Genomic DNA, 12732 nt, shown 5'->3' on the forward strand with positions numbered 1-12732 from the left:
ATGATCTTATTTACCCTAACACTAGTACCATCATGATAGAAGGATTTAAAAAGACAATGATGAAGGAGTATGAAATGACTAATCTTGGTCTCATGAGATATTTTCTTGGTATTCAAGTTAAGCAATCAAAAGAAAAGATATTTATGTCACAAGAAAAATATATTGAAGACTTGTTGAAAAAATTTTATATATCTAACTATAAGCCTATAGCAACTCCAAGTTCAAGAATGACCGATTTCAACTACATGATGGTGCTCAAAAGATTGATGCCATAGCTTGTAGAAGTCTAGTTAGCTCACTTATTTATCTAATAAATACAAGGCCGAATATTATTTTTCCTATTAGTCTCTTATCCAGATTTATGTGTCAACCAAGCAAGCTTCATTATGTAGTGACTAAGAAGATTCTTCGCTACCTACAAGGGGCTAAAAGGCTAGGCTTGATATATGAAAAGGAAGGTTAGCTTATTGAATATTCAAATAATGATAGGACAGGCTCTCTTAACAACCACAAAAATATTTTTAGTCGTGCATTTTGTTTGAGAACATAAGCCATTTCTTGATCATTAAGAAAGCAAAAGATCTTAGCACTTTTATCTATCAAAGCTGAATATATTTCAGCAATTGATACAGTATGTGAAGCAGTTTGGCTTAAAAAAATTATCTTTGATTTACAATATAATGAACAAGATCCAATAATTATTCGATGTGATGATATGTCTACTATTGTTATGACAAAAAATCCAGTATTTCATAGCAGGATAAAGCACATCAAAATCTATTATCATTTCATCCGAGACTAGATCAAGAAAAGAGATATATAGCTAGAGTTTGCAATATCAATGAGCAGCTAGCCAATTCTTCACCAAACTTGTTATAATTGAGAAATTTCAGCAAGTAAGAGATATCATAAGAATTATAAAATAAGGGAGGTGTTAGAAATTAATTTGTAACTATGTTTATCATTAAGATTAGCAAGTTTAAGAGTTATATAACTCTAGTAGTTAATGTATTGTGGAGATCAAAGAATTATGTAACTTCAATATTTAATATATTATAAAGATTAAAGAGTCATCTTAAGTAAATTAAGAGTCATATGGAGATTAAAGATCATTTTTATATTCTCAAGAGTCACCTTGGTATTAAATAGGAGAATAGAATCATTGGCAAGGAAAGCCATTGAAAGTCTCTTCTACCATTCTACTACTCTAATAAAAATCTCTCATATTTTTTATTAAAAATTTTTTTGTCTTGCACCTTATTATCTATATTCTCTTGCACCCAATAGTTATAGTATCATGACGAGTAACAATAGGAATTTCCTTTGTCCAATGGGCTTGTTGAGGCCAGACACCACCATAATATTAGGAATGCAAAGATCCACATGATCAAAGGTTAGGTTAGATGATGCTTGCTGTGCACAAATGGGACCGGGTGGAAGTAATAGATCCAGCCGATTTCACAGTGAAGGAGGATATATAATATGTGACTTCCAAAATGATGAAGAGCGATGTGATTTTATATTTATGTTTGGCAGGGTAGCAAGCGCTTTTTGCTTTCCGTATGGCGAGCTTTCCCAACTCCCTCCCTCTAGACATCAATAATTGAGGCCATCCGCCGATAACACTAGCCATCCCACGAAAGTTTCAACCCTAGAGGATTTCCTCTCTCTTCTGTAGGAGGGGCTCTAGTCCAGCGATCGATATGGCGGCACTAATACCGATTGGAGGATCGATCGCTTCCGCTGTGTTGGACAACTTGGTCGGCCAGGTGAGCTCCGATGCCATCCAGCAGTTCGGGCGGCACTCGGGACTTCAGGATGACCTCAGGAGGCTGCGGACTACTCTGCTACGGACACGCTTCGTCCTTAACAGCGCCGAGAAGAAGCGCACCAAAGACGACAACCTGACCCGGATACTCCAAGAACTCAAAGATGCTGCGTATGATGCTGAAGACTTGCTGGATGAATTCGACTACCAAGTCCAGCAGCAACAGGCTGAAAGCCAAAAGAATCTGGAAGGTAACTTCATATCTTCTTCTCTTATAACTCGTGCCAGAAATTTGTTCAATCGTGACGGTGATGCTGTGACTAGAGTGAGGGAGGTTATGGGGAGGTTAGATAGGATTGCTGATGATATGGAAAGAGTCATTAGACTCCTGGATTTAGATGATGAAGGGGAAAAATATAAGAGCTCGGTGAGACGAGAGTCAAGCTCCTTCTTAACTGAACCAAAAGTGTTTGGCCGAGAAAAAGAAAAGGAAAAGGTGATAAAACTGCTGTTAAAGTCAAGTGATGCAACTGAACCCAGTGATGATGATCTTGTCCGTATTTGTTCAAAGAGACTAAAGAAAGATAGTATTTCTGTTTTGCCAGTGGTCGGTATCGGAGGGATCGGAAAAACTACTCTTGCTCAGCTCATTTACAATGATGCGAAGGTTGATGGTTATTTTAATTTAAAGATATGGGTTTGTGTGTCTGATAATTTTGATGTGAAAAGGCTAACTAAAGAGATAATAGAGTCTGTTACCCCAGAGACACAGTGTGATCACCAAAATCTGAATTGCCTTCAAGAGATCCTTAAGAAGAAGATAATGTCAAAGAGATTCCTACTCGTCCTTGATGACGTCTGGAATGATGACAACAACAAATGGGATAGTCTGTTTGCGCCATTAAGGTCCGGACTGCAGGGAAGCAAGATCTTGGTAACAACTAGATCTCAAAAGGTTGCAGAGATGATGGGCACAATGGAGGCAGTCTTCCTAGAGGGTTTAGCAAATGATGCCTATTGGGAATTTTTCAGGAGACATGCATTTGGTTCTCAAAACCCCGAAGAACATCCTGAGTTGGAAGATATTGGCAAGAAGATTGCTGACAGGCTGAAGGGATCGCCACTTGCAGCAAAGACGCTGGGAGGCCTATTAAATTTGGACTTGGATGAGAGGCACTGGAGATCCATCATGATCAGTGAAATATGGGAACTAAAACAACGTGAAGATGACATTATACCGGTCTTACGGTTGAGCTATCAGTACCTACCTGCACACCTGAAGCAGTGTATTACATATTGTTCTATATTTCCTAAAGCTTACGAATATGAAAAAGATAAGCTAGTCCAACACTGGATTGCACAAGGCTTTATTGTACCTCAAGGAAATGTGCGGATTGAAGAGATAGGGAGTGAGTACTTCCATGATTTACTTGGCAGATCTTTCTTTCAGCATTCTCGGGAGAATATATATGTGATGCATGATTTGATACATGATTTGGTACAATCTGTCTCAGTTGACGAACATCTAAGAATAGAAGATGGCAAATGGCAGGAAATCCCCAGTAGGCTTCGACACCTTTCAATATATACGAAGAATCTGGAGCTGAGCAAGCTAAGGGACTTTGGCAAATATAAGAATCTGCGCACCCTTGTGTACATAAATTTGTATGATACACACTTTGGTTCTGTGCTTAATTACTTGTTCACGGTGTCAACAAAGATCCGTGTGTTGCAATTAGGGAATAATTATATCACAGAGTTGCCTGAAAGTATTGGCAACTTAAAACATCTCCGATACCTTAATGTCTCTTACACCAGAATTCTAAGGTTGCCTGAATCACTGTGTAACCTTTACAATCTTCTGGTGTTAAACATATCCCGCTGCCCAATTGAGAACTTCCCTACATGCATGACTAACTTAGTTAAATTGAGGCAGCTTGAAGCTGATGAGAAGACAATATGCAAGTTGGCTAATTTCGGGAAGTTAACCTCTCTCCAAGAGTTGAAAATATTCAAAGTTATAAAGCAGAGAGGACACAATATTGAAGAATTAAAGGATATGATCCAGCTTCGTGGAAGACTTTGCCTTGAAAATCTTGAGAATGTTGAGAGTAAGCAAGAGGCCAGTCTGGCTAAGCTAAATAAAAAACACTATCTCGATAAATTAGAGTTGGTATGGAACAGCTCTGCAGGGAACAATGATGAGGTACTTGAAGGCCTCCAACCACATTCCAATCTTCAACGTCTGGAAATCAGAAACTATGGTGGTGTCAGATTTCCAAGTTGGGTGGACCCACAATCACTCAAAAGTTTGAAATCTATTTGCCTAAAAAATATCCGAAGCTGCAGGGAACTTCCATCTCTTGGACAGCTGCCATTCCTCAAGATTCTGCGCATCAGAAATATGGATGCGGTGAAACTAGTTGGTTATGAATTCTATGGCTCCCCGGAGGTCAAAAGATTCCCATTGCTGGAAGAGCTGGAGATTTCAAACATGCTGGAATGGGAAGAATGGTTCAGAACAGAAGGTATCCAAGTGTTTCCTCACCTGCTTAAGCTCCATATCAAGGATTGCCCCAAGCTAAAAGGTTTAGCCTGCCTCCCTCCCTCGCTTAGAGAATTGGAACTAAGGAATGTGGGAATAAATATGCTCCCAGAATCATGGGACGGAGACCATGATTTTACTGATGACAGCAAGATGACAGTGCGCAGCAGAAGCAGCAGCAGGACCTCTTCAATTTCCGACATGTATATCAATGGGTGTCCAAACCTGGAAAATCTGGAACAATGGCTGTTGTTACACCACCTGCCGGCTATCAAGAAAATGAGTATCATTAGCTGTCAAAAGGTTGTGCGATTGCCAATGGAAAGGTTTAAAGATTTTCTCTCCCTCGAGTACTTGGACATCACAAGCTGTCCCTTGCTCCCGTCCCGTGCGCGACTGATCCTCCCCTCTTCTCTCCGACATCTTAAACTGAATTCTTCATGCGGTCATCTGGATGAGTCGCTACCCGACTGCCTGCAAAACCTCACCTCTCTCACCGACTTGCGTTTGGTTGGTTGCCCGCACATAACATCTATTCCAGGAGAAGTGCTCAGTCACATGATAGCTCTCAACGATTTGACTTTTTGGGACTGTAGAGAACTGAGGTCACTAGGGGGCTTACGAGCTCTCAGATCTCTTGAAGATTTGACCATTAGAAGATGTCCTCGGCTCACGGTATTGGCAAATGAGGAAGAGCAGGGCGAGGGTTTGGCATATCTTCGCAATTTGTGCATCGACGACACTGCGCTGGTCAAAGTGCTGTTCTCCACAATCGCCCTGCCCTTTCTTCAAACACTCCAAATCTGGGGCTCAACTCAACTCATATTATTCGCTGGAGAGGAGCAATTGTGGTTGCAAAGCCTCAAATCTCTCAGACACCTATACCTTGAAAATTGCACCAATCTTCAATCCCTGCCAACAGAGTTGCATGGCCTTTCCACCCTCCGATATTTGGAGATATCAAACTGCCCTGAGATCCGCTCGCTGCCAGAGAAGGGCCTGCCTTCATCCCTAACAGAATTATATTTCGAGAATTGTCATCCGGTGTTAACGGAGCAATTGAAAAGACACCAAGAAATGATGATGAAGTCCCGAATGTGATTTCATAGCCTACTTGGACAGGTACAACCCGCCCTCTTTACCGACTTTCTGTTTCCTATTTTTTAGGGAAAACTGCATTATTTAGGCACTGAAGAATGTTTTATTTACTGGAATTTTTTTTTTTTTTTTTTTGAAAGAGTATCTACTGGAAAATGTTTCAGAGTCTCCGTCCATTGTGGACACAAAAGTTCCTCCCCACTTGGCAATACAGTATTCAGCTACCTCGCACCAATTCTCTGCGTTACACCAATTCTCTCGTAATATGTGCGTGGAATGTATTGTTTGTGCGAGCAGATGAGCGTTACTCTTTTGTATGATGGATTGTTTTTATTTATGATGAACTGCAATGCTTGTGTGAATATATGTAGACTGATGATTTGCGAATGCACCATGCCATCAAGTACGCATTTTATTGATGAAAAATGTGTCTGGACTGAGACTTATCTTGCACTGTATATGTCGTATGGTTTACATTAATAAACAACAGTTCAAGTAGCCATTGAATAGCCTCTTGGTGGACATACCTACAAACTGTTTAAATATTGATTTCGTCAAGATTGGTGAGAGGTTAGGCTACTGGGGAGGACTTCCTCTATTGCATAAGCTAAAATTGCACACTATCATAGACAAAAAGTAGGCGCAAGAAGAAGGAGAAGAAGAAAAAGAAAACAGCACCACCAAAACTTTTAGTGCCTAACATATGTTGTTTTGTCAAACATATTTGCATTAGCGCGCAACACAACCAGGCTCCAAATTTGTGATCAACCTCATAGGCAATGATGTTGCAGAACGGGCAAACAGGTTTCAAGTCAGTGGGAACAATTTAGATGGTGGCCACATCAAGAATTGTCCAAAAAATTCACACTCAGCATCTTCTAACAAATCAAGGCATCAGAAGAGATTAAGAGTGTTGCTCTCATCCTTGCATCACTCGAGCTAGAATTATACAGACCACGGATTGAAGACGGTCATAGGCTGGATTGAACTACTAAATTGGAAGGTTTGTTCAGAATATTGCATGCAAATATTGATGGAGGGCTGCATAGTTCTCTTTCAAAGAGTACATAAAAAATGGGGAAAAAATATTAGGATAGCAAATACAGGCCAGTTTTGTTTGAACATGTCAGCCTCAATTACTATATATTATGCAAAAATTGGATGAGACTGCCAAGTGCCAACTATCCATAATTTTGTAATAAATCTGAGCCAAGAGGATCCACGAATTCGATATAAACCACTTTGGCTACTACAGATAGGATTGGATACGGTCCAAGAGCAAGATTTACTATATCAAGTAGTCAAATCGCATGCTAAACTTTGGAAGATAATAATATGGTCATACAATATCCAATTAAGATGATCTTTTTTATTTAATTGGATAAGTTTTAGAGATTTACAACTTTAGATCAGCTCTTTTAAGGGCTAAATCAAGCTAAAATTTCATCGTTTAGACCTCAAAACGGACTGATTAAGTCGAAACTTTTTTTTTTTAGAAAGAATTTGACTGGAGTTTATTTTAGAATCCATAAAAAATTAGATGGAATGATAGAAAATAAAGTTGATGTAAAAGTTAAGATCTATTTCTTAAAAAATTTAATATTTTTTATGATTTTTTATATTAATCATATTTTAGAGGTCTAGTTTTATTCAAACTAAAAAAAAGAATCTGATCCGAATTGTTCAAAGATAAACATCCTTTTAGAGACTAGAAAAAAAAATTCCATTCGAATTATGCAAGAAAGGACCTCACTATTATAAATAGGAGTTATGTACCTCAATTTACAGAATGGAGAACCAATCAATGAAAGAAAAAAGAACTTAAACCCTACTTTCATAATTCTTCCAACTACTTTTAGTTTTTCTTTTGAAAGATTTAAATTGAGCGGATTGAAGAAAATCTTCTCTATCTCCGATTAGATCTAGTATCAAAGCATTGGTCCTCTACATTTCTAGAAGCCTTAGTTCATGGTCCAGACTCTCAAGCAATGCAAGCAATCAGGAGAAGGGCTATCCATGCTTCAAGTATATTAAAGGACAGTGATGAGTATGGTTGCTAATTCTTCCTTGATAGATGACTAGACAAAGAGACATCTTATACAATTAGAGGAAAAAATTATCCAACTCACTAAGGTTATCTCTAAATTGGCAATACCTTCAACATAAGCACCACAAGCTATTTTCTATATTTGGAGATAAAGATCCTCCGTCTAGTGAGGACAGTAAGTAACCTAGAGGTATAAAAAATTACTCTCTTCAATCATTTAAAGTTGAAGCTCGAATCAAGATCTTTGTATATGATGGATTGTCGATGCAGAAAGACTGGATAACTACCTAGATTAGTAAGAAACCTATTTTGTTATCGTTGACCTAAGATTTTATTTTGATGATTGAATACAAATGCTATAAATTATGCGTTTTAAGAATGTCTGTAGGATATCTTAGGTACTCAAAATGATCCATTCAAATTGAGGGGAAATCTTTTCAAATCAACTGAGTCAAAAGAATTTTCAAGACAATATACACAAGTTTTGGCTTAGAAAAGTCAATCTCAAGAAGTCAAAGGTCAACTCCTAAACGATCGTAGGCTTAAATAGAAGACCTATAATTTTTAAGATCTTAGAAAGCGACCCTCAGAATTCATAAGTCAATCCCAGCACATTGCAGCAAACTTGCACCTTCCATGAGGCAACCCCATATTTCATAAGTTAACCCCTGAACAGTCTCAAGCACAAGAAAGAGATCATGCAAAAATGACATCTTGAAGAGTTGATCCTAGTATAGCAAGAATCGACCCTAGGCGAGGACATTGTCAACCCTAGATCCAGCCGATCGACTCTAGGATGGTCTCAAAAAGAAGATAGAAAGTTCAAAAAATAGCCTCTTTGAGAGTTGACCCTATCACTTGATGAGTCGACCCATAGTAGATGCAAGTCAACCCTAGTCTTATTAAAAGTCAACCCAAGAATGGCTAAGGCCCAAGACAAAGGACAGTCAAAATGATGGTACTTCAAGAGTCGACTCGTGAAGAAGAGGAGTTGAACCCTCTATGACTGATAGTCTAATAACTAATTTTTTTAACAGCTTCCAACAGGTAGAAATCAATGGGTATTTTGACTTCTATAATGACTATTTACCTCTTCCAACCAAAATTAAGGACATTTAAGATATGGAATTAAATTGGAAAGCATATAGAATAGTAGATTGAATGTTTAGACACTCAAGTGACCTTAAAAGCCATCCACCAAAAGTGTATTCAGTTCTTTAAGCAAAAGAGAGGAGTAAAGAGTTTTGATTGAGTAAGCTATTAAGAGAACATCTACTATAATCATTGATGGGCCTCTCATTCATTGAAGAGAAGAAGTCAAAGCCTTAAAGACCTTCCATTGCAACTTCCAACTATGCTTCAATGAGCTTTCCTTTTCTTGAGCTTTAGGACATTTGTTTCTATACTTCTTTGTATATCTTGCTATCTTTGCAAGTTTCTTAGGATAAAAACTTGCGGAATAGGCTAATCGAAGCCCATACTTAGATGGTGTATTGACTAATTTTAGGAGTGACTTAGTTGAAGAAAGTTTTTAGTTATTTACTTAAGCAAAATCAATTAGATTGATTTTGAGCTTGAGTTAAAATAATCAAACTATAATCTTGAGTAATTATAGTTGAAATTCTCAAACAAGGGGTCTTGAAAAATATGTAGTGCTAGGTTTGATACTGACCACTATAAATTTTGTATGTTTGTGATTATATCTTGCTTATAGTTTCTTACATTTCATTTCTTAATTATTTCTTCTGAATCTTACTATATACACTTCACTCTCATAATTAAATTGAAAATAGTGTACATATTACCATAATTATCTAAGAAATCTAATTTATCCCCCCCCCTTCCGGATTGCTATATTTGGGCAATAAGTTGTACTAGAGTTTGGTACTTAGCTTTCTTTTTGACTTAACTGTCAAGAGTTAAAGATAGATGACACCTCAAATAGGTTTATCTCTTGCTAAAAGTCAATCCAATAATTATCCTCCATTATTTAATGACACTAATTACACATACTGAAAAGGCATACATGTGTAATTTAATTTATTGAGACACATGATTATGTATTATGAGTAGTCATGATCCATAGTCTACACACCCACTACATTAGTTGATGGCATTGCTTCATGCAAACCTAAAATTGATTGAGATGAACTAGATAAGAAAATGACCCAAACTAAATACAAAGGCCATTAATGTTTTATATTATTCTTTAGATGCTAATGAATTTAATAGGATTTTTATCTATACTTCAGCTAAGAAAATTTGAGATAAGCCAGAGGTTACTTATAAGGATAGCAATCAAGTTAAGAAATCTACAATAAATATGCTTGTATATAAATATAAATTATTTAAAATAAAATAAAATGAATCTCTAACTGAAATATACACTAGATTTACTGATGTAATTAATGAATTGAGTCTTGGCAAATCATATACTCACAATGAACTTGTGCAAAATATTCTTAGATGTTTATCAAGAAAGAAGGAAGCTCAGGTGACGACCATCCAAAAGGTGAAGGACTTAAATAAACTAGCCTCAGAGGAGCTTATCGGATCTCTCATGACACGATCTAAATATATAAGTGGAAGAATATTAAAGAGTCAAGGAAGAAGAAAGCAATAATATTGAAGTCAGTGACCAAGGATAGAAAGGAGAGTGATGACTTAGATGAGGCAATGCTAGTAACATAAATGAGACTTCCCCCTTCTCAAAAAGACCCATAAGAAGATCAAGAAGAAGGCAATGCTAGTAACATAGAACATAATAAGGATTCAAGTCCGATGGAAAAAGAAAGAAGTTGCTAATTTATGCCATGTAGCTCATAAGGATGATGTATTTTCTAAAAATCTTTCTCAGTTTAGTGAATTACAAAAAGCCTTTTATGACTTAATAGAAGACTTAAAAAGGCTATGATAGAAAAACAAAAAGCTTAAAAGAACAAATCAAATCCTAGTTGAAGATAAAAGTAAATTTTAAAAAGAAAAGGAAAAATTTTTCAAAGAGAAGAATCTTTTAACCAATGATAATGATAAATAGAAGAAAGAAGTTGAAAAATTAAAATCAATAGTAGAAAAATTCAATTAAACTCTCAAAAGTATAAATAATTTTGAATAATCAAAAAGCTGTTTATAATAAAGCTGGATGGGGATGTAACCTTTTAATAAAATAAATTTTTTTTAAGAATATGTTGATCAAAGCTTTATCTAAAACTTCTTCAACTACAACTTGTTTCAAAGACAATGGTTTAGGATATAGAGCTTTTGGAATGTAGCATCAAAAACTACCCTTAAGAAGATTTGGATTCTAAAAGAAATCATGTCAATTAACTCTAAAAGATCCAAGAAAGCTTAGATACCTAAATTAAAAAAATGATATTTATTTTTTAAATAAATCTTGCATGCCACACATCAAAGAGGAGATGATATTTAGATAGCAAATGCTCAAATCACATGATAGGTGATAAATTCCGATTCATCAATCTAGAGGCAAAAGATACAAGGGTGGTGATTTTTGGTGACATTGATAAAAAAAAAATTATTGACATTGATAATATATGAATCACCCCCTATATATTTATTGAAATATTTTATTTGTAAATAGTTTGAAACATAATTTTTTTAGTATTAGTCAATTATATGATAAAGGATTTAAAGTTATATTTGAAACATCCATTTGCATTATCTGTAGTTCCATGGATAGTGATATTAAATTCAAATAATATAAAAATGTCAATGTCTATATGGTTGATGTTAATGATCTTTCAATAGAAAATATGTAGTTTTCTAATTACGTTGAAGGTCAAAATTGATGAAATTAGTTGGATTTAGCATCATAGGCTAGCATATGTAAGCATGGGTTTGATTTCAAAAGTAGTTAGAAAAGAATTAGTCAATCATTTGTCAAAATCAATTTTGAAAAGAAAAAAAAAATTGTGATGCATGCTAACTAAGAAAACAAACTAGAGTTTTTTTAAAAAAAAATTAAAGAATGTGGTTTCAATTTCTAGGCGTCTATAGTTATTATGCATGGATTTGTTTAGATCAACTATGACTACAAGCTTAGATCATAAAAAGTATGATTTTATGATTATGGATGATTTTTCAAGATTTATATAGGTTTCATTCCTTGCACATAAAGATGAGGCTTTTGATGCTTTTTCAAAATTTTACTAGAAGATTTCAAATAAAAAAAGATTAGCCATTTTGAAAATTAGAAGTGATTATAGAACTAAATTTGAAAATCAAGATTTTAAAAGATTTTGCAATGAAAATAAAATTGATTACAACTTTTCTATATCTACGATATCTCAATTAATTAAGATGATAGAAAGAAAAAATAAAATCTTGCAAGAAATAGCATGTACCATACTTTGTAAAAATAATCTTCTAAAGTACTTTGACAGAAGCTCTTGTTGCCCAGATAGACAACTAAGATAGGGGATGAATTAGATTTTTCAAAAATTAGAGCGAGTATATGCTCAATTAAATTATGTGAAGTAAATATATAGAGGAGGCAATAAATCAGAATAATGAAGATGCAGAAGTGAATAAGAGAAAGATGGGAAGTAACAAGTTTACACATAAATGCAAAAATTTTATGGTGGTTCGGTACCAAACTCAACATCTATGTCCACTCTCCAAGATCTTTCTTAAAAATTCTATTATAATCTCTCTAAGATTACAGTATGATTGCTTTACTCGGGTTCATAATCAAATCCTATTGATTTTGCTAATGAAAGTCAATCAAAATCACTCCCCCAAATCACTCCTAGGCTTATATAAATGATACACTCCAGTTTAAGACTTAGATAAGCCTTTCCCTTAAGTTTCAATCCTAATTAATATTTATTGCAATAGAAATTGAATAAAAGTTAAGAATCCCAAACAAATGCTCCCAAAGAAAAATTAAGAAGTCATTGACATCTCGATAATTAATGCACCTTTATTTTTCTTTGGACCCTTTAAAAACTCAAGAGTATGGTGGTTGGAAAATAAGTGCACTCTCTTGAATGAACATTTAGTGTATCTTAGGTTTTTCTTTATTTTTTTTCTTCTTTGCTTTCTTCAATGTGTTTTGCATACATTTAAGGCTCTTGAAAGGTCTGAAAAGCTAGGCAACTGAAACTAGCCATTAGAGATGTTTGGCACATTTCTATAGCTATTAGAGTTGTCCGACATTATAGAATCAACTCACAATAGATTTGGGTCGACTCAAATCAATTTGGGGTCAACTCAAGAATAGGTCAATTTTGGCTCCTCTCTACCTTGCTTGAG

General features: G+C 35.4%; 1 protein-coding gene across 2 annotated transcripts; it reads left to right on the forward strand.

Annotated features, from left to right (window-relative positions):
- The first annotated feature begins 1533 nt into the window (after positions 1 to 1533).
- Positions 1534 to 5913, forward strand: LOC105034732 (disease resistance protein RGA2). Of its 2 annotated transcripts, none has more exons than XM_073259455.1 (2): positions 1534 to 5435; positions 5576 to 5913. In XM_073259455.1, the coding sequence occupies exon 1, from the start codon at positions 1704 to 1706 to the stop codon at positions 5412 to 5414; it is 3711 nt and encodes a 1236-aa protein (XP_073115556.1). In that variant the 5' UTR covers positions 1534 to 1703; the 3' UTR covers positions 5415 to 5435; positions 5576 to 5913. The 2 variants fall into 2 exon arrangements, with proteins under 2 accessions (XP_073115556.1, XP_010908294.2); XM_010909992.3 differs by having other exon boundaries at positions 1535 to 5435; positions 5552 to 5913.
- Positions 5914 to 12732: the final 6819 nt, after the last annotated feature.

Source organism: Elaeis guineensis, chromosome 6, assembly GCF_000442705.2.
Source record: "Elaeis guineensis isolate ETL-2024a chromosome 6, EG11, whole genome shotgun sequence".
NCBI lineage: Eukaryota > Viridiplantae > Streptophyta > Magnoliopsida > Arecales > Arecaceae > Elaeis > Elaeis guineensis.